The sequence below is a fragment of the Lissotriton helveticus genome, chromosome 3_1 (assembly GCF_964261635.1).
Source record: "Lissotriton helveticus chromosome 3_1, aLisHel1.1, whole genome shotgun sequence".
In the NCBI taxonomy this organism is placed as follows: Eukaryota; Metazoa; Chordata; class Amphibia; order Caudata; family Salamandridae; genus Lissotriton; species Lissotriton helveticus.
The window spans coordinates 557,178,535-557,201,832 of record NC_136061.1 but is presented as its reverse complement, the minus strand read 5'-3'; the positions used below and the strand labels follow the sequence as shown (position 1 = coordinate 557,201,832).

General features: G+C 45.6%; 1 protein-coding gene across 3 annotated transcripts in view; it reads left to right on the top strand.

Annotated features, from left to right (window-relative positions):
* The window catches only part of TBCCD1 (TBCC domain containing 1), a 186,138-nt gene extending 163,368 nt beyond the window's left edge, over positions 1–22,770 (top strand). For all 3 annotated transcript variants that reach the window (XR_013608679.1, XM_078680477.1, XM_078680478.1), the window contains exon 8: positions 22,349–22,770. Coding sequence is in view for 1 of the 3 variants with exons in the window: in XM_078680477.1 (XP_078536603.1) it covers positions 22,349–22,369 (21 nt within the window). In the remaining 2 variants the exon portion in view is untranslated. The remainder of the gene's footprint in view (positions 1–22,348) is intronic.
* The last annotated feature ends 528 nt before the right edge of the window (positions 22,771–23,298 follow it).

The following is a 23,298-nucleotide window of genomic DNA, read 5'->3' as shown; positions in this document are numbered from 1 at the left end:
AATAGATGAGGCCTTGCAGACAATCAAAAAAGACACAGACACTGCAAGAGCTCTCGGCACATTGCAATTCAGAAACCAGTCCTTTCGAGGGCACAGGGGCAGGGGTCAACCCTCAAGGGATCATATCAAGGAAAATCCTCTTATTCCTATAGTCAAAATCGTTCACAATACCAGCAGCGGAACAGCAACAAGGTCGTCAGACCTCCTACTTCAGAGGGAAAAACCAGAGGAAACCAGCCGGCGGACGCCAATGACCATTTCCAACAGCCAGTCCCTCCACCGTCTCGTCCCTTCAAAATTGGAGGAAAATTGACACACTTCCTCCACAATTGGAGATCCATAACAACGGATCGATGGGTACTCCAATTAATCTAACACGGACACTCATTGGAATTCAGTTCAATCCCACCGTTAACTCCTCCTCGCAAGATTCAACACAGGCACCTACGATTACTCCTTCAAGAAATCTCTTCGATGTTAAACAAAGGAGCAATAGAGCGAGTTCCATCAGCTCAAAAAGGGAAGGGATTTTATTCCCGCTTCTTTTTAATACAACAGAAGAAAAAGAAATGGAGGCCCATTCTAGATCTCAGGGCACTCAATACATTCTTGAAGAGCCAATCGTTTCGAATGGTGACCAACCAGGAAATCTTGGGATCCCTAGAGGAAGGAGACTTTATGACGTCTTTAGACCTGCAAGACGCATATTATCACATCCCAATACACAGGCGCCACAAAAAATTCCTAAGATTCGCAGTAGCAGGTCAACACTACCAATTCTGTGTCCTCCCATTCGGCCTCAAATCAGCGCCTCGCATTTTCACAAAGTGCCTCGCTCCTGTGGCAGCTTTCCTACGTCAACAAGGACACCAGGTCTTCCCCTACCTGGACGACTGGCTGGTGAAAGCACCATCTATGACAGACGCACAAATATCTTCCAACGCCTGTCTCACTATTTTCCAAAGCTTAGGTCTGAGACTCAACTACGAGAAATCGACCTTACAGCCCACCAAAGTTATAACATTCCTGGGGGCAATTCTAAATACGACCTCTTCCAAAGCATTCCCATCTCGGGAAAGGAAACACAAACTGATCACTCTGGCTACCGCAGTGTCTTCAAGGAACACCATCAAAGTCCGTACTTTCAAGTCCCTACTAGGGATGATGTCTTCTTGCATACTACTCATTCCTCACTGTCGGCTCAGAATGCGCCCCCTCCAGGAGGCCTTGACCAAGCAATGGACTCAATGTACAGGTTCTTTCGAGGATCATATTGTCATTACTCGACAAATAACCAAGGCCTTACTTTGGTGGAGAACAGACAAGAACCTATCGAAAGGTCTGACGTTCTTGATGCCTGCAACTCCACATGTCATCACCACAGATGCATCTCTAGAAGGATGGGGTGCAGTCCTTCAAGAATTGCAGATCAGTGGCAAGTGGACGGAACAAGAAAGGAAACTACATATCAACCTCCTAGAACTCAGGGCAGTTCTCCACTCTCTCCAAGCATTCCTCCCTCGCATCAAAAACTCAGCAGTGCTTGTGAGAACGGACAACACGACCACAATGCACTACTTGAACAGGCAGGGAAGGACACGTTCGCGGACACTATCTCGCGAAGCGCAAAAAATTTGGAACTGGCTAGTACACAACAACATCAAACTAACAGCAGAGTATGTCCCAGGCAAGTACAACGTCATAGCGGATGCTCTAAGCAGACAGAGGTCACTGTCCCACGAATGGGAACTAGACCAAAAAGTACTAAACGACATCTTCTCGGAATGGGGGAGACCGCAAATAGACCTCTTTGCCACCAAGGAGAACGCCAAATGCCACAACTTCGCAAGCTGGCATCCCCAACCACGGTCACTAGGAAATGCATTTTCCATCGCATGGCGCAACGTGTTTGCGTACGCATTTCCGCCATTTCTCCTGATAACAAGAGTCATTCGGAAAATGAAAACGGAGCACTGCACCTTGATTCTCATTGCCCCATACTGGCCGAGACAGCATTGGTTCACGGACCTCCGGCGCCTCTCAGTCCAACCATCAATCCATCTGGATCAACATCCCTCTCTACTCTCGATGTCCAAAGGCCAAGTACTCCACCCGAATCTGAAATCTCTCAGATTATCGGCATGGCTCCTGAGTACCGAGAGTTCTGCCAACTAAACATCCCGCAGGAGTGCAAGGAAGTTCTGGCTAAAGCAAGAGCAGTTAGCACAAACAAAACTTACTCCTTGAAATGGAAACGCTTCTGTGTTTGGTGCAAGGACAACAATCTCCATCCCTTAAGGATCACTCCGGAGCAGTTACTACCATATTTATTACATCTGGCACAATCTGGACTTGCCCATGCCTCTATCAGAGTTCATCTGGCAGCCATCTCCCGCTTTACAAGAACTTCAAAGGGACCTTCTCTATGGTCCAACAGATTAATAAAGCAATTCCTTAAGGGGCTCTATAGATCATTTCCACGGCCACGTAGAATTCCACCAACATGGCACCTTAATGTGGTACTCAACCAATTGATGAAACACCCATTTGAGCCCATCCATAGGGCTGATATCAAATATATTTCATGGAAAACAGCACTTCTTTTAGCTTTGACCTCAGCGAGACGGGTCAGTGAGTTACAAGCTCTTTCCATACAAGATCCTTTCATGCAGTTCAGAGAAGACAGAGTGATCTTAAGAACTAATCCTCGCTTCATTCCTAAAGTCCCCTCGGACTTCCATTTAAATGAACCACTTGTACTTCGCTCATTCTTCCCAAATCCCAGTACTGCAGCTGAGAGATCCCTTCACTCTTTGGACCTAAAAAGATGTCTTAAATTTTATTTAGACAAAACATTTCAGAAAAACAAATCAGCTTTTCATCGCTTTCAGCAGACCTAGAAAAGGCATGTCGCTCTCCAAACAAAGCATTTCACAATGGATATCATCTGCAATTGCTTTTTGCCATGACAAAGCCGGACGTCCATTATACTCCAAAGTCCGAGCACATTCCACAAGAGCTATGTCCACATCGGCGGCGGCACTATTTGCTGGAGTGCCGGTTCTGGACATTTTCAGGGCAGCGACCTGGAAATCGCCGCACACGTTTACCAAGCACTACTGCCTGGATACGGAACTGATGCAGGATGCAGCTGTGGGCCAGGCTGTACTTCGCCATCTATTCCAGTAAGATGAGCCCTCCTTCTTCCCACCGTCCTGTACTGGTATGCACATTTATTTACTTTATTCTTTATTCTTGATGATGGTTAATAGTCGCATGATATGTATTATCTCAGACACTGCTCACAATGTTCCATCACAAATGTGCATAATGTATTGCTTGCTACTCTGATTCAGGCATGTGAATCTATGAAAGACACCCATAATACTGGATAAGAAATGCGTTACTTACCTGTTATCCAGTATTGGTGTCTTTCATAGATTCGCATGCAACCCTCCCGCCTCCCCAGGAAGGTCTCATCTCTCCCTCTATAACTTCTATTACGTCTACCTAGCTTGGTGCGTACGAAAATCTGAGAGACTGAGGCTCCTGGCAGGAAGGTTCTAGAGGGAGGTGGTAGCTGATTGGCTACCTTCAGGAATTTGGTCCTTTTTACAAAAGGACATGGATAGGCTACTAAGGCAAGGCCCTTAGGCCTACTTTTCTCTATGTATGTCTATAGGACATTACTTTTCTATGTACCGGGGACTCCCATCTCGACGACGGGGAATGATTCAGGCATGTGAATCTATGAAAGACACCAATACTGGATAACTGCAGTTACAGGTAAGTAACGCATTTCATAAGTCATATATCTGGGTTCTTGTCCACCCTTTCGTGTTCCATTGTTGTCCAACTAGGTTTCCTATACAAATACCATTACCTACATAGATACACTGGCTCTTCCTCCATGTTCAGGATCAGTAATTGTGCAACCACCTTTGATACAGATTGTCTGCCTTTAAAGCGGCATTTGACATTTTTTTCCCTTTACAGTTTTCTGTAAAGTATGCTTTTTTTAATCAAACCTTCCACCAGGTCAGTTAGGCAATTTGATAAAGAGGAGGGTGGGCTCTTGTGGGTGCTAAAGTTTGCTTATGGGATTCTAAACAAGTATTAGTGAGTGAGATTTGGAATCTAATATATCTCAAACAGGTACAAAGGAGGCGATGGGAATGAAATTGAGGAATAGAAAGGGCAAATTCAGGGTATACTGTTGTGGGCTAATTGAATACAATGCTATTGCCACATTGGAAGTTTACTTGATTTGCAGTAGATATTACAGTTGAAAAAACTTTAAAAAAGAAAGTGCTGCAGAGAATGTTTAAAAATGTTAGGTTGACAGGTGTGAACTGCAGGAGGGCAGGGGGAGGAATGGAGCAGATGTTAGACTCTTGACCTCCACTCCTTCCCCAATAACAACCGCCTTCAGTGGCACCCTGCACCCTCCCAGGGAGCTTAAATCACTGACGCTAACTCCTGTACTGTCAGCGCAGTAACAGCTCACAGATCAAAATGGTCTAACCACTCATGGACCTTGAGTCCGCTCGGGTGGACATGATTGGTGCCATCTTGCAGAGACAGGGCTGATGGGAGCTGATCCTTTGAGCAGGGACAATTGTACGGGGTGAGCTGGCGGAGACTCCCAGGAGCTTCCTGGGGTGCGGAAAATAGAAGATGATTGTCAGCGAGAGTGGAGAGGCACATGAGACGAAGCAGCAGTTCCCTCTTGGGGTCGCCATCTTAGAAGGAGGAGGAGAGGCAGCACCACAGTGAAGCCTCAGTGGGGAAGACTGTGGAACGAAGTCCATGTGGCTCACCCACACCAGCACCAGCATATAACCGTGGATGGACACAGCACTTTGACTGATTGGGGCGAATATCCACCTGCAGCGCGAGAGCCTTAGAATTTTGATCTTAGATAGGTGGCCCAGTGAAGTTGAGAAGGTGCAGGTGAAAGACTAGTTAGTGCACCCCCAGCTAAGAACAGTGCTCCTCAAACAAGCATCAGTGTATCATGGTCTTGAGGAAGGGACAATGCATTCGCCCCAGGGACAGAAACAGGGCAGTCAGCTGCACACTATTTGCTAATTAGAGTCATCATAGCAGCTGAGAAGTCCAGCCATGTCCACAACTGCAAGGCAGTAGACTACACCTGGATCAGTTGACAGTACCCTAGCAAATTGGAGCAAGGGCCAGGAGTCGAAGTATTAGGGGGAACGTAAGGTAGCCCACTGCAGTGTTTACTACCACAGCAGGAACGACACACATGATGTGTGCTGTAATAATTCAGTCTGCACACAATTAGTTTGTGCCCAAAAAGGGTAACTAGCAAACCCTACACTAACCAGTTTAGGGGGCTAGATGCCAGGAAAGCAAGACAGGCCATCAAACAGCAAGATACAAATGCTGTCACTCATATACTTGTTAGTCTCAGTGAGGACCGATAGTAACCCAGGATATGACTGTGAGCAGTGCAGGAGGTCCCCATGCCTGACCATTTCCTGGATGTGAGTCAGATGGAGATGGCATGAGAGCCAACAGGTATCAAAGATATCTTTGACCTCTATCAGGTTCTTGCCTAAAAGTACAACATAAAAGCACTTTTTTAGGGATATATAGAAAAAAGGTAGACACCAGGGGTGTGGAATTTAATGAAATATGTACTTGTCCATGGGACAAGTAGCTTCATAAATCTACATGTCCTGTAACAAAATCCACTTGTCCCTTTGGTGCCATGTAGTGCGCCGTCAAATAATGTCTGCGAGCTCTGATAATAGCCTTTCTGGTTATGTCAGGCTAATACTATAGAAGGATTTGAATTTTGGAGTTTTTCACCAGCTCTTCTCTAATCTTTTCCCATGCTGAGAAAGGTCGGCAATCTACCCCTGACAATGGCAGAAGTCAAGTTTCTTCCAGGGCTGGGAAAAATGTGGTTGGAAAAAAAGTGAACTTGTAAACACTCAACAGATTTCCGCTGGGGCATATTCATATTTGCTCATGCTAAGATGCAATTCACAAATATTTTCTAGGACTACAGTTTCCTGGCCTACTTAAGGAAATTCATGTGAATTCATGAAAAACGGAAATCTGCATTAATACAAGGACATATATCATGGGTGCACTTTTGTGACTTTAACATCTGAGCCCCTAATTAAATCTGAGTTAACCAAGACCTTTTGTTTTTAATAAAATGCTATCTCTTCCTATCTGTGAGCTGGCTTCATTGTGTGTCACAGCATTCTGCTCTTTTACAAAGTAGTATTGTTTAGTGCCAGGAATTTCTATGGCAATGTGGCCTTTATGAGACCAAATACTAGCGGTCTAGTAGGAACGCGCTGGCATACAGCACCACGCCTACCTGATAATCCCAAGGTAGAGAAAGGAGCATAGTGTAAGCCAAGTGAGTGACCAGAAAATTAAAATACCCCCCACGTTGATCCAAAGTTCTTATGACACCAAGCTAGTGAAAAAAGTCATTGAAATCCTCGACAGAATAGCTCTATTGTCTCTTCCATCTAAGCATCTATCAATGAATCCTTTCACCCACTGATATCTAGCATTTCACCTTTACATTGGCACCCATTCATTCTTTTGTCCATTAGCCTTACACCAATCAGTTCGTCCATCCGCTCATCCATATCCAACCCTACCCATCCATCTCCAAACCCATCCATTTCAACCATCCATCCATCCTTTCGCTCATCCATACACCCTCCCTTTCACTCATCTATTCACCCTCCCTTTCACTCATCCTTCCACCCACCCTTCGACCCATCCATCAATCCATCCTTCCACTCATCCATTCATTTATCCTTTACACTCATCCATCCTTTCGCTCTCTAATCCTTACACCCTGTAACCCATCCACTCATTCACCCTTTCCTTCATTATAACATCCTTTGTCCATCCACCATCCCTGTCACTCAACCATCCCAGTCACTCATTCATTCATCCATCTAGCTATCCACACTTCCACTCACTCATCCTTTCACACACACATCCATTCATCCTTTCACATTATTTACAGATCTTTGTCTGCCGAGCTGCAGACAGAAGAGGCCCATCAAGAGCTCCACTTCTACTGTAGCTGCTAAAGCGGGGCGTTCACGAAGCCCCTGTTCAAACCTATCCTGCCATCTCCAAACCTATCGATCCAACTGATCCATCCCGCCTTCCTTTCACTCATCCATCCTTTTGCTCATCCATCCATCCTTTCACCCCACACATCCTCCTTTTCACTCCTATTCATCCACCCTTTCACTCATCCCTCCATCCATCCTTTCACTCATCCCTCCATCCATCCTCCTTTTCACTCATCTATCCACCGACCCTTTCCCTTCCTCCATTTATGCTTTCGCTCGTCCATCCACCCTTTCACCCGTCATATCCATCGACCCTGTCACTAATCCCTCTATCCACCTTTACACTCAACTGTCCACCCATCAAACCTTCCACCCAGCCAGCCACCCACCCATCCCCACCCACTCATCTATTCATCTACTCTCTCAACTATTAATCCACCCTTTCAATAAGCCGTCCATTCTTTCACTCATCCACTTTCAATCTATCCATCCACTCACCCATTCCTTCATTCACCCTTGCACTTATCCTACCATTCTTTCACACATCCATCCTTACATCCATCCACACATCTACGGTTTCACTCAACTCATTCATCCATCTATCTATCCAGCCTTTCGCTCATTCATCCATGCAGCTATCCATTTACCCTTTCATTCATTAATGTATGCATCTATCATCCACTCTTGCACGTATTCATCCATGCATCTATACATCCACCCTTTCATTTATTCATACATGCATCTATCCATCCACTCACTCATCCATGCACCTATCCATCCACTCTTTCACTCATTCATTCATGCATCTAAACATCCACCCTTTCACTCCACTCATTCATCCAAATATCCACCCAGCCTTTCACTCATCCTTGCATCTATCCATTCACCCTTTCACTCATTAATTTATGCATCTATCATCGAGTCGTGCACGTATTCATCCATGCATCTGTACATCCACCTTTTCACTTATTCATACATGCATCTATCCATCCAACCTTTCACTATTCATCCATGCATCTATTCATCCGCCCTTTCACTCACTCTCCCACCCATCTGTTCAAGTCCATTATGGGCCTTTGTCTGCGGACTTGCAGACTGAAGAGGCTCATCAAAAACTCTACAGCTGCTGTAGTTGCTACAGCGGTGTGTTCACAATGCCCCTGGTGCAGGCACAAAGTGAGATGAGAGGCCTAGTACAAGGACATAATTGGGGGTGGCCTTAGGCCTGCATGAAAGCCCATGGGGAAACTAATGAGCTCGAATGTAAGCCCTCGATGACGTAAGATATGAGAGGCCAAGGGCAGCGGGTCAGGGATGTCAGAGAGGGCGGCGGAGGGTGGGGTGGTGGGGTGGTGTTAGCAGGTTCAGGCACCGGGTGTAATATAAGGTGTACAGGAAACACAAAGTACCAAGGAGGGGGTGCATGAGAAGGGAAATCAAAGTGAGTTGAAGATGAGCAGGGATATTGGAGCCCTATGAGGCCCAGGAGTGGAGGAGAGAATACAAGGCAGGGGTCATACAGTTCATGTCAGAGAAAGGGGCCAAGAGGCAGAAAAAGCAGCCTCTTACATGCCATTGCTGAGTGTACTGGAGCTGCAGAAGCTCGATGTGTGTCTCATGCTTGAAGGAAATAAAAGGACCAGGGGAGGGCCTGGAAGCCACACGAGCCTATGGAGTTGGCTCCAACTTTGAGCTCTGCTTTATCATTTTGTTGTTCTGCTCTGGGGAAATTAAAGTGCAGGCCCCAGCTTTTGCATTGACCCTTTCACTGCCAATAAACTGCTCAGAGCAACTTATTTACTGGCTGTGACCTACAGGGTTAACAGCTGTGTATCGTATTGCCATAAAACTGTCTACTTGTCCTTTGGATAAAATGCAAATTAAAACCTCTTGCCCTCCTAAGAAATCTAGATGTCTCGGGCGTCGGGAGATAGGAATGCCCCACCCCTGAGACACTGTAGGGAGCGATTTTAAAACGAGCCAGTGAAATCTGCAAAACGTAGTAGAATTAGGTTCAAATTTATTTATTTATTTATTTATTCAAAGTTTTATATAGCGCGAACAGGATCCTTACAGATATCAGAGCGCTTCACAAAGACAGGGTAGGGGCAGTAGGAATCAACAGAGATAATGGGAGCAGTATAATAGTCAATAACATGGTAATAACAAGGATAATAATAACATACATAAAACATATCAATATACAGTCAGGTAAAGAAGTAATAAAAGACAGCACAAGTCATTTATCCCACTACAGAGGTGTTCAGGTACACCTAGGGTGTGTGGATGGCTTATACCAATGTTTTAGTATAGAGAGAACAATGAGTGGGGGCATCGGGAGAGTGGATCAGTAAACCAACGTGTATCATATATTGGTCGGTAGCAAGAGAGTAGCGTAGTAGTGCCCCCATCCAGTAGAAGTATAGTGCCAAAGGACAAGGTGAACAGTGATACAAAGCAATGCAAAGTCTCTGATCCAACACCTATAAGGTTCAGGAGATCTTGGCCAGAAGGATGGTTTTCACCTCTTTCTTGAAGAGTGCAGTGGAGGAGATAAGCCTGGTTTCAGGAGGGAGCGCATTCCAGATCCTGGGTGCCATTCCTGAGAAGGAGCGCTTGTATGTTTTCTCTTTCCGGAATCTACGAGGTTTCAGGAGTAGATTTTTTGTACTCCTATTGGATCTCGAACCTCCTGATATAGACAACTTTTGAGCGAGGTAGTTGGGTGCATTGTGGTGCACGGCCGCATGTGTCATAACTGCAATTTTTAGCTGTATTCTGGCTTCAAAAGGCAGCCATTTTAGAGACTTTAAGTCTGGGGATATATGCGAATGCTTTCTTGAGCCAGTAATGAGTCTCGCGGCAGCGTTCAGGGAGGCTCTTAAGGGTGCTGTTGTGGATAGCGGGAGTCCGCTGAGGGCCAAAATTCCGTAGTCTATTCGAGGGATGACTAAAGCTTGAACAGCAGTTTGGAAGTCTTCGGCAGGGAGGAAGGGTTTAATTTTCCTCAGTGTGTTGATTTGGAAATTAGCTGCTTTTGTGGCTTTGCTAACGTGCTGCTGCATGTTGAGCTTGGCGTCGAGTGTGATGCCTAGGGATTTCGCCGAGTCCACGATGGTAGGTTGGACATTGAGTGCTGTTAGGTTGTTGAGCCAGGTTTGGGTGGTGGAAATTTTCGCCGGGGGTGAGATGAGTAGGAACTCAGTTTTCAGAGCATTTAGTTTGAGGTGATTATCGGCCAGCCAAGATTGAGTGTTAATAAGCGTGGAATTCAGATGTTTGATATCTTCCGGGGATTGTAGCTTTAGGTAAAGTTGTGTGTCGTCGGCGTACATATGGAATTGGACATTGGAAGCTTGGAGCAAGGTGGCGAGCGGTTCCTTGACGAGGTTGAACAGTGTGGGGGAGAGGGAGGATCCTTGTGGAACACCTAGATCTGCAGGCACAGGTGTAGATAGCACATTGTCGATCTTGAACATCTGAGACCGGTTGTGAAGGAAGGACGAAAACCATTTGCGAACAGTTCCCGATAGACCCATTCTAGTGCTTAGCAGCTCCAGCAAGTTCTCATGTTTGACCGTGTCAAATGCTGACGAGAGGTCAAGAAGGATGAGGAGGCAGGACTCATTGCGATCAAGAATTTGGAGGGCATCATCAATTATGTGTGTCATAGCTGTTTCCGTGCTATGTTTCGCTCGGAAGCCTGATTGATGAGGGTTGAGGAGGTCAAATTGGTCAATGTGTTTTGTTAGTTGGAGTTGGACACATTTCTCCAGCAGTTTGGCCAGGGTGGGGATATTGGTGATGGGCCGGTAATTGTTTAGGTCAGACGGATCAGCTGTAGGTTTCTTGAGTATAGGCGTGACTTGCCCCACCTTGAGGGAGTCTGGAATGAGTCCTTGTTGCAAGGAGCTGTTGATGATTTTGGTCCAGAGAGGGAGGAGCAAGGGGATGAAGTCTTTTACAGCATTAGCAGGTGAGGTGATTAGAGGGCTTCAGGGTGCAGAGCAGTTTGTGTATTGCTTCTTCCGAATAGGTATCGAAGTACTGCCAAGATGCCTTGTTTTTAGGTTGAGTGTTAGCCATTCTGGTGTGGTTGGGGAATCGGCTTACATCCATGATGAGGTCATTTCTTATGTTGTCAGTCTTTAGCTTAAAGAAAGCGGAGAAGGCTTCACAGTGTGGGGTGTCGCTTGTTGTGCTGTTTGATTGTAAGGGTTGTGCCTTTGTTTGGGTCTTGATTAGTTCGAACAGCTTTCTTGGCCTGTTTTTTGCTTGGTCCAACTGGCGGCTAAAGAAGTCCGACTTTGTGCGCTTTATTTTCCTGAAGTAGGCATTTCTCTTGTTCTTAAGCCTTTTGAGGTGCAGTGCTGAAGGGTCCGATCTCCAGGTGCGCTCTGCCATTCGCATAGTACGCCTGTCGTCATTGAGTCTATCATCATACCAGGGGTTAGAAATTTTGGTGGAGACTCTCTTCAGTTGCAGAGGGGCGACTTCATTGACTATTGTGTTCATAGAGTCAAGGTAGTGGTCACTCAGTGATTGAACATCCGAGGCACCTGAAGGGGGAAGGAGGAGATCGCCGATGTGGGGAGGCAGGGTAGAGGGGTTAAGATTCTTCATGTCCCTTTTCCATGTTTTGGATTTGATTGGTTGAGCCAGGTTAGGTTTAACTTTTTCATTGATAAAGAAGTTGATAATGTGGTGATCTGACCAATCGCAGGGTCGAATCGCCTCCAGTTGTGTAGAGTTCTCTTTGGCAATGATGAGATCGAGTATCGAACCTTTGTCATGTGTTGGTCTATCGCATATTTGGGTGAGGTCAAGCGCATTAAGGAAAGTTTTGAGACTATTCACCACTGTGTCTTTCTGATCGTTCCAGCGGAGATTGAAGTCACCCAGGTAGACTTGGGTGGTCTGCCGACCGGCATTGGAAGTGATCATGTCCATGAGTTGTTGGGTGAATATGAGATTGTCACCAGGCGGGTGATAGATGAGATGTAAAGCACAAACTTGTTTGCCCTCGCTGGTGATGTCGAGGCAGAGGAGTTCACAGGAGGAAAGGGAGGGGGAGGTGACTTTAGTAACGGAGAGGTTGCTCATAAAAATGCATGCAATTCCCCCGCCCGTCTAGCCAGGAGACCTGTCCAACCTAATGATGTGATAATTGGGGGGGACTAGTATGTCCATAATCGGGGTAGAGGCTTCAGTGAGCCACGTTTCCGTTAGAATGGCTAGGTCCAAATCCATAGCTGAGACGAGATCAGCGATGTCGGAGGAGTGTCTCTGGGCCGATCTGCAGTTTAGTAGGATGCATTTGAGTTTGGGAGAGAGAAGGGTGGTCGAGCTTTCTAGTGTGAGGGGAACTTTTCTGAGGTTGTTAGGGACGGAACCTCTGTTGTTGAGTGTTGGGAGCCTCAGAGGGTTTGTAAGAATTGTGGGTATGGGGATGTGTGTGTTGGATATGTGTTTTACCCGACCTGGGCCATAAGAGCGTAGGAGAGAGCATAGGTCGCGGTCCGTTGGTGATTTGGAAAAGATGGTAGATGAATGCTGCAAGGGGCAGAATCCCATGGCCAACATGATCTTTACATTGGAGTATTACGACTTGATGCTGAAACAATGAGACCTTGAAAACAGATCAAGGTTTAATATCAGGATATGGATGGGGTTGGTGCCCAGGAAAGGTGAAGGCTAAGATGTGCACGCATGTTACACCATATCAGGAACCTTCCTGATGACCGACCGATCTGCTTAGACCAATGCATAAAGTGTCCGGGATGCCTTGAAGCACCAACTAATATTCAAATTTATGTGCATTTCTTTAATGTTTGTTCTGGCTGCAACCAGTAAGGTGAACTAGTGTGAGGAAAATCCCAGGACGTCTAATGTACACTGTAAACAATCGGGATGGATCAACAATCAAGCAGGAAAAATCAAACATGTAAATCTATCTATATAAAATATATATCTTTAATAAATTTTGATTTAAAAACAACAACATATAGTGTATGACAACAAGGTCAGCCCATATGTTTGGAGTAGAAAATAATTCAAATGCAAACAGTTCAATTAATCAAAACAACATAAAATTACAAGAACAATATATAAAATTCATATATGAAAAAGCATGTAATACATCAAATATTAAAAAGGAGAACATAAGAACTCGACGCGCGTTTCGGCAGCGAACCGCCTTCTTCAGGAGACAAAGGATCAATCCTGAAAATGCATATATGAAAGAAAAAATATCTATTAAAATATATTCCATATGGCGATATATCTACACAGTGCATTTCCTATAATCATATCTAAACATGGCATTTCCTACTATCATATCTAAACATGACATTGCCTACTATCCTATTGGCCATCCTTCTCGATTTGTCTACGCAGTGGCAATGATTCATAAAGATATCTCTGTCGATTGTATAGTACCTGACTGACTATAGTGATTCCTAGGTTGATCTATCAGTATTGGTTTCAACCTTTATCATAAAACACATACAGCTGATAGCCTATTATTGTAAAGTACTGCTATACAATGGTTAGATTTCAAATGTTATATTGTATCTTCAACGTCCCATTGATAGGGATTGCGAATATGCAGTGGGTCGAACCATCTTTTCTTATTATGTACAGATTACTGACATAGAAACATGTTGTAGTACATAGAGGGTTACTTACAAACATTGGATGCTCTATCCATACAGTAACAGTGATGGGAGGTGGTGACCCCTATAGTTTCAATTACTTTCCGGAAGAAAAAATGTTCTAATGGCAAGAGAAATAAACAAAATATAGATTATTACAGAAACTGAAGAAAGGTTCTTCAGAATGTACCTGAATGGGTCAAGGTAACTGCACAAGACATGTGGATAATTCTATACTATAAATTATCAGTTTAAACCTCAGTCTACATGGCGTTGCATTAGTTGGACGAGTATTTAAGGTGCATAAGATATTTACAATCTTACCTTAGGTGATTAAAAAGCGAAAGGACAGCAGGGAGGTGCTGTTCCAGTTCACGTATTTAATAAGTCTGATTTCCGGATATAAGGTTAATTACCAGTATCTGTAATAAGTGACATGATTGGAGATCAATAACGGTGTCATATTGGTCCATGATCAAGCTAAACTAATAACAACTATAGGTATCCAAGGTTCTTACCTCAAATTTAGAAATACTGCGAGGGCAGCAGGATGGTGCTGTTCCAACGCTCGTTGTATATATATCTCTGACCTCCACATAGAAAATGGGACAGCCGTTACTATGAGAAGGAGTAACGGTCGGGGGTCAGTCGCCTTAATTTATTAAATTCGAGTGCACTTAACGATGGCATATTGATCCATAATCATGCTAAACTGATAACGACTATAGATGTCCAAAGTTCTTACCTCAAATTTAAAAATACTGTGTGGGCAGCAGGGTGGTGCTGTTCCAACGCTCGTTGTACATATATCTCTGACCTCCACATAGAAAATGGAAAAGCCGTTTCTATGAAAAGGAGTAGCGGTCGGGTGTCAGTCTCGTTTATTTATTAGATTCGAGTGCACATATTCAATCTGGGGTGATAATAGTTGCGAGTGTCTAAAGTTCTTACCTTAAATTAAAAACCAATACGCGGGCAGCAGCGTAGTGCTGTTCCAACGTTCGTGTTATATAGAAATTCCGACCTCCACGTAAAATAAGAATCAGCCGTCTCTAAAGGAAGGAATAACGGTGGAAGATCAATAACGTTAGCTAGTTAATCTGTACTCAAACTGAGTTACAGAGATAGTGAGAAGCACCCTATTTGCCGGAGTTTCTTACCTTAAAGAAGTAGACGACAGGCGGACAGCAGGATGGTGCTGCTCCGACGCTCGTGTGTTGGGAACCACGTCTCCACGAAAAAAACCCGATAGCTGCCGGATGGTAGAAGGTCCCATTTAAACCAAGATTATGGCGCGAAAATGCGAGTACGATCGTTAACATTCATAGATATTAACGAAGGACTACTTTAGAAGTTCGTTATACATATCCCTATCCAAAATGGCGCCCGAACCTTCTCGGGTTCGTCTGGTATTTCTAGATAGTCTGTTCTTTATTTCACGGTAATAACGTGTCTAATGTATCTAGTAATAAATCGATGAAGGGATTAATATTAATCCCGAAGTTTTAAAACACTATGGAATATTCATAGAGACATTCTTTGTATCTTTTCAATTCGTCCATCTTTAAGAAAGCTAACGGAGAATCGGAGATATTAAATAGGAGGCATAATAAGATACATGTATATCTCCTAACCCGACATAATGACGAGGAATTTGTTAATTCAGGATTATTTAAGTAGAGTATTGTTATGTACTCGTTTAGGAATTGAAGGGAAATGTCTTCCAATATAAGGATGATATATAGAGAATGTTAAACTAAATCTTATATATTTTCATTTGTGTTTTAAGGTTACCAATCCCCAGAGTATACACCGATCGCAAAAAATTATCGCACATAATAAATATGTACAAGAATTACAGGTATCCACGAAATCAAATACCGATAGCGATATAGATTTCCCGGAAGAATGTAGTTATAACGTGTTTACTTAATAGCAGTTCTAAACACATCATATTAATGATAGAGATTCTTGGAGTGACTAAAAATAGATTACTAACAGGAACTAAAGGATGGCATTTTCCCAGGGAATCTCGGCATTAAGGCCCTTTTTAAACGTTCCCAGGGAGAAAATCCAGAACACCTCTCTTTTCTTTCTCACTAGATCTCCACCTTTGTTGTTTGGGAGTCTAATTTTCTCCAAAATGCGCCATTTAAACTCATCTGGAGCATGGTGGTTTTCTTTGAAATGCTTTACCAAGGGAGCTAGCTGTTTATTTGTGCGGATAGCAGACCTGTGTTCAGTAAGCCTGGTTTGGACCGATCTTGAGGTTTCGCCCACATAGCCAAGTTGGCATGGGCACAAGATGAAATATATACAATTCATAGTCCTACAATTCCACATGTCTTGAGCAGAAGTCCGACACCCATTATGTTCAAAAAACTCACCTTCAATGATGTTACTGCAGTAAGGTGAACCCCAGTTTATCTCCTATGACTCCGCCAGATAGGGAGTTCAAGAGATTTGTGGCATTCGGAAAACTATTGTTTTCTGGTAGCCTGGCTTTGAGGTAGATCAATGCAGTTTATTTATTGTTCTGATATATGCATGCCTTCTGGGACTTGACCAGCTACATCTTTCCGGCGGTTCCAGAAGACCTCCGGTCCTTACTGGCTCAAACCATTCAGAATTGTCAAGATACAACCAAATATGTGATTTGTGCCGTCCTCAATACAGCTGATTGTCTGGGAAGGATGGTTGGCTCCAGTATGGTGCTCCAGTCCATACATGGTTGAGCTCCACAGGATTCTCTAGAAGACGTACAGGCCTCTCATGTATATGCCTTTAGATGGCTCGTGCATGCTTGCTGAAAAAGCCAAGTCTGCCTTGCCTGGCTCCTCGACCGGACCACCGACAACATGACCACCCTCAAACACACTACCCGCAAGCACCACCAGCTCATCCGCACCACCAAGAAGAAATCCCTGAAGGAACGACTGGACAACAACGCCCACGACAGCAAAGAGCTCTTCACTATCGTCAAGGAGTTCTCCAACCCCAGCACCGGCACCAACAACATCACTCCGTCACAAGACCTCTGCGACTCCCTCGCCTCGTTCTTCCACCGCAAGATCGCCGACATCCACAACAGCTTCGGCGCCCCACCCACGCACCCAACCGTCGAACCAACGCCCCCCACCGCCACCCTTCGCACCTGGACCACGGTGACCACCGAAGACACAGCCCGCACGATGAACACCATCCACTCCGGATCACCGACCGACCCCTGCCCACACCACGTCTTCAACAAGGCCGACTCCACCATCGCACCCCAACTCCGGAACATCATCAACGCCTCCTTCAACACCGCCACCTTCCCGGAGAGCTGGAAGCACGCCGAGATCAGCGCCCTCCTGAAGAAACCTACAGCGGACCCCACCGATCTCAAAAACTTCCGCCCCATCTCGCTCCTCCCTTTTCCTGCTAAAGTCATCGAGAAGATCGTCAACAGACAGCTGACCGCCTTCCTCGAGACGAACGGATCCCTCGACCCCTCGCAGTCCGGCTTCAGAGCCAACCACAGCACCGAGACCGCCCTCATCGCAGCCACCGACGACATCCGGACCCTGCTCCACAAGGGGGAAACAGTGGCCCTCATCCTCCTGGACCTCTCCGCTGCGTTCGACACGGTCTGCCACCGCACCCTAGTCCAGCGCCTCAGCAACATCGGTATCCAAGAGAAGGCACTGGAGTGGATCATCTCGTTCCTCGCTGGAAGAACACAAAGAGTCCGCCTCCCCCCGTTTCGCTCCGAGGCCACCGAAGTCATCTGCGGCGTCCCGCAAGGATCTTCACTCAGCCCCACCCTCTTCAACATCTACATGAAACCTCTCGCAGCTATCGCACGCCAGCACAACCTCAACATCATCTCTTACGCCGACGACACCCAGCTGATCCTCGCCAGAGACCCCGACACCGTCAGAACCTGCCTACACGAAGGGATGAACGACGTCGCCGAGTGGATGAAGGACAGCCGCCTGAAACTGAACTCGGACAAGACGGAAGTCCTCATCCTGGGATCTTCGCCCTCCGCCTGGGACGACTCCTGGTGGCCCCCAGCCCTGGGCACCGCACCCAAGCCAACCGACCACGCACGCAACCTGGGCTTCATCCTGGACCCCTCCCTCTCGATGACCAGACAAGTCAACGCCATCTCCTCATCGTGCTTCAACACCCTGCGTATGCTTCGCAAGATCTTCCGCTGGATCCCGACCGAGACCAGGAAGACTGTCACCCAGGCACTCGTCACCAGCCGACTGGACTACGGAAACGCCCTCTACGCCGGAACCACAGCCAAGCTACAGAAAAGACTCCAGCGCATCCAGAACGCCTCCGCCCGACTCATCCTGGATGTGCCCCGACGCAGCCACATCTCCAGCCACCTGAGGAACCTGCACTGGCTCCCCGTCGACAAGAGGATCACGTTCCGGCTCCTCACCCACGCACACAAGTCTCTCCACGACCTGGGCCCCAAGTACCTCAACGACCGCCTGACCTTCTACACGCCCACCCGCCAGCTACGGTCCACCAGCCTCGCCCTCGCAGCTGTACCACGCATCTGAAGAGCCACCGCCGGAGGAAGATCCTTCTCTTACCTGGCTGCCAAGACTTGGAACTCCCTCCCCATCCACCTTCGGCTGACCCAGGACCATCTCGCCTTCAGGAAACAACTCAAGGCCTGGCTGTTCGAGCAGTAGCATACCCCTCCCCCCAAGCGCCTTGAGACCCTCCCGGGTGAGTAGTGCGCTATACAAATGGCATGATTGATTGATTGATTCATTGATTTCATAGTCCGTAGGTCCATGGCACCCTGCCATTTTTCTACCCCTGCCAAACAGTTTCTTCACCAGTGTAAGGAATTCCGAGGATGTTTTATAGGGCTGACATACAGGCAGTGTTAGTCTCCCCAGCCTCTGCTGCAATCACCCCTGTCTTTTCGAGGTCAGGGATATGGATCTGGCAGGCAACGTGCAGGGCTCCGAGGGCATCGGTCTTCTTCCCCTGCGGCAGCAGCCACCAAGTCACCTTAGCATCAGACAAATCCCAGAGGAACCAGTGTCCATTCTGTTGCAATAGTTGCAATTTTTACTTTCCAAATGAGCTATTGAGGGTTGCTACTCTTGTAATTTCCTCATGCCAAACGATGGGGTACTTAAGACTATCTTGCAACTTTCTCCTTTGAATTCCTTCTTGCAGAAGGACAAATAAAAAATTTCCATGCTGGCCCGATTCTGTCTGCGCTGTTCCCACGCGACTGGATGGTGTCCTTGGACATTCAGGACGCATATTTTCATGTACCCGTCCTGCAATCCTACAGACATTACATATGGTTCAAGATAGGCCAACAGCATTTTTTGTTTGCTGTGCTTTCCTTTGGTCTCACCAGTGCGCCGCAGGTGTTTACAAAAGTGATGGCAGCGGACACCACCCATTTTCAGAGGTTGAGGATACCAGTTTTCCCTACCTAAGTTGACTGGCTGTCGAAGGCAAGCTAACCACAGTAAGTTACCGACTGCCTCTAGATAACCACAAACCTCTTCACCTCGCTGGGGTCTCCATCTATGAGCTGGAAGTTATGCTTTTGCAGAGGCTCTATGATTCCAATGTTTCAGCCTTTCCTATCAGATTCCATTACATTTTCAGAGGAGACTGCATACGATCTGCAGTGGTGCCTGCTCGACTGCAATTGGATCAGAAGCCTACCCAGAGCTGATGGTGGTGATGGATGCTTCACTGCTGACTTTGGGAAGTTGTCTGGCTGATGAGGAGTGATGCCCCGAAACCAGTCCTAGGATGCCTGTTTCCAGTCCAGGGAAGACCTGGCCTGGCATTTCGGGCTGGGCTGTTCTCCTTAGAAGCAGGGTCAAGACTTATTTGCATATGGCTGGGTCCAAATTGGGGTGGCGTGGTGAGCAAAAAAACTATGGCTTTAGGTCCAGATCTCTGTACTGGCTGTGAGTGTTTGACATTGTTCACCATTCCGTATATGAGTTATTTGTGTGCCTGGATAGGTGGAGCTCAGAGGACTCTGGTCTCCAGGGGAAACCTGGCTTCATATCAGTCTATTGTATTTGCAGGCCATTTGTCTGGACTTGAAGGCTGCCTTGGCGTCCATCAAGGGGAGGCAGGTGCAGGTTTTTATGGACAACTCCATGTGGTACAGCAACGAGCACAGCAGACTGGGGCCCTGAGTTCTTTGCAAAGAGGCTTTGTGCCTCTGGAGTTGGCTGGAGCATCAGAGCCTTTTTCTGATCGTGAACCACTTAGCGGGATCCTTAAATGCCATGAAAGATGAGCTCTGCCGGCAGTGTATGGTGAATCATGACTAGTGTCTACATCCCAAGGTGGCGTAGGGTATTTTCCAATAGTGTGGAGAACCCTGACCCACCCGAAGGTGGCATGCGCATATCTGTGTATGTAAAAAAATAACTTTTTCTGATGGATACATCTGCCTGTGGATTCCTCACCTTTTGATTTACCCTAATGTGCCAAATTACCCTAATGCGCCGCATTTCTCCTCAGCTTTCCCACGTCGATAAGGCGTCAAAATGGAACTCTGCTTGCGACTCCACATGATATCCTTGGAGCCATAAGAAGACATTGTTGGCGTGCTGATGTCTGTTCCCTTTTTTCTGCGCCGTTGGCGCGTAACGTGTTTCCCCCAGACTCCCCATTTCTGGGAGTTTCTTTGTTGCTGTTGTTGCAACTTTGTTGCTGTTCGAAGATGACTACTCTGAGGAAGTCGGGTTTCAAACCTTGCAGAGAATGTGGGGGCCAGATGTCCATCACTGACCCCGATGAAGATTGCTTGTGATGTCTGTCGTCCGACCACGACGTCTGGACATGCACTTCATGCAAGCACATGATTCCAAAGGCACTGAAGGAGATTGAGTCCAAATTATTCATAGCCAAGGCAAAGAAGCAGAAGATAGGTCATAGGAGGTCAAGGACCCGCTCTAAGTCGCCAACTCCACACACTTCGTGGCTTTCTAAGAAACACAAGAAGCCGCGCCATGGTTCTTGGCGTCGCTCTTCGAAGGATGCAACTCTGAAGTTGGTGTCCCAGACATCATCTTAGGAATGAGATCGCTCCAACTCCGTCACTGCGCGTGAAGTCCAGCCCTGTCTCTGGCTCGAGAGCAGTGACTCCTCCGGCTCTGAGAGATGCCACTTTTCCACATCGGGCTCCAGTATGTAAGGTACCGCATTCGGAGCCAGATTTAGTGCCTCCCCGAAGGGCTCCAGAGCCAGTGATACCAGATTCCGCTGTATCCTGCTTTAGGACAAGAACCCTTACCCACACGAAGGTTGCATGTTTCATCATTGAGTCCTTTCCTCACACCAGGACTTTTGGTTCTGTTCTTGTCCTAAAAAATAATTTTTTTCGCATACAGCGACACGCTTGGATCCCCTCCTCACACCACGATCTTCCCCTTTGGTCCTGCTGTGAGAAGGGGACCCAATAATGAAGCTTGCCACTTTTGGATGGGGTGAGGGTTCTTGTCTTAAAAAATGCATTCGTTTCATATACACAGACATTCTCTTTATGACTAGGCATACTTTTTTGTGATTTATATTGATGGGGAGTAGTATGCTTCTGATTGGGTTATTAACTCTCAATAGACCCCTTTTGTGTTTTATTCATGTGATTTAAGTGCCTTTTAAATGGTCTCCTTAATAAACTGATTGACTCTTTTTACCTAACCATTTCATTGCTGATGATATAATCAATATTCAACATGCTCTATGGAATTAATGGGTCCAGTAAAGCCAATTCCAACTATGGTTTTTGTTTTTCTGGCAGCTCTACATATTTCATGCGACATTGACAAGTGTTACAGTTTTGTCTGCACACTTGTACATGGTCCCCCGTTTAACATGTTTCCAAATTTGTATCCATTGATGGCCACCAGTAGGTTATTTGTACATGCCCCTGATGGGATAGATGGATCAGTTTCCTCTAGGTGTACTGGTAGACCCCAATCTATCAGAACACCACCTCGTTCTCAGTCGTATGCTGCTCTTTTATTTTTTTAAATGGTTGCAAACATGCACTAAGATTTTTCTAGGGACATCCCATAACTATTAAATGTTTTACTTTAAGTACCTCATCACCATCAACAGCTGCCATCCACTATTCTTTTAGCATTCGCTTCTATAGACTCATTGTATTCAGACAACCATGTAGCTGTTAAATGGAAAATTATATTGTAATCCTCCGCTAACTCACATTTCTTTCTTCATCAAACTGAGCGTTTGACAGACAATCTGGCAATACATTTTGCTGTCTATAAATATACACAGTCTTGAACTGACACTCTCGTAATTTTTTTTGTAAGTCTAGGGGGGATTCTACCTCAGTCCCCACTTTCTCAATTGATTACCAGTGGCTTGTGATCAGGTTGCAGCATCAATTATCTGCCTCACTAGAGACTCTTGAACTTGTCAACAACCCATACACAAGTAAATAAATCACGTTCGATGACTTGGTATCTTGTTTATGTTCCCCTATACCTCTGTACTGCTAAGGACAATATAATGTGATTAAGTTATGACAAAGCATCAGAGTAATTATTTGAAATAATTGTATATGTGTCTGTTTTCTTACAGAGTTATGTAAACGCACCATGACAAACCAGAATTTCAGTTTCATCTTTTAATATATGACAACTTAAAGCATTCCATGCTAATGCTAATTGTAACTTTCTGCACTGCGACGGCTGGGACAGGAGAAGACACTGACATTAGGACAATACTGGACCTTGGAATTTCTATGATATGGGATTTTAGAAATTTGGAAGTAGGGGCATTTTGAAGAATTAAAATTGTAATAGTGTTTATTTTAATGCACATTTTATTATTTACCCAGTTTACATAGTTGTCTGTTTTCAGGACTTTTGACATAGCTTGCCATACTGTGTAATACTTGAAAATGTTAATTAGTTTATCAATATTTACCAACAGCTTTGCTTTATAATTTGTTTAGTATGGCATAGCACCTGCAGCAATCATAATAAACTTATTTGATAATGTTTTTTTGGTCATTTGTAATCGCTTCCATTCAAAATGACATTTTCTAATTGGTACAGTATATGTTTTACATAAATGGGCTTAAATATTTTTTTAAATATTTTTATTGGCATTTTCTGTATTTACGTACATCATAGCAGTAACAATGGCGTTGGTAGACACGAGAAAATCTCATATTCACTTTGTATGAGGGTAAGTAACATCGCGGTCTATAATCTCTCGCGTAGCCTCAGAGTCGATGATGGGTCTAAGGGACCAAGTGGTGGGGTAGTGTCAGCACCCACGCAAGGCAGCCTTTGGTGTGCGCTGGGATGTGAGGCGTGCTCTCTCTACTAGCACTATATTATAGGGGTGGTGATATGCCAGCAGTAATATAAACTTAAACAAACTTGGGGTATAGAACTGGGGTACATTGTGTCGTACATTGCTACAGTTTGGGGGTAATCGCCTGGTTGATGCATTGTGGCCTGGCTGCTGGTTTTGCATGTACATGGGGGGAGATGGGGAGAGTGTCGGAGGTCACCTCCATG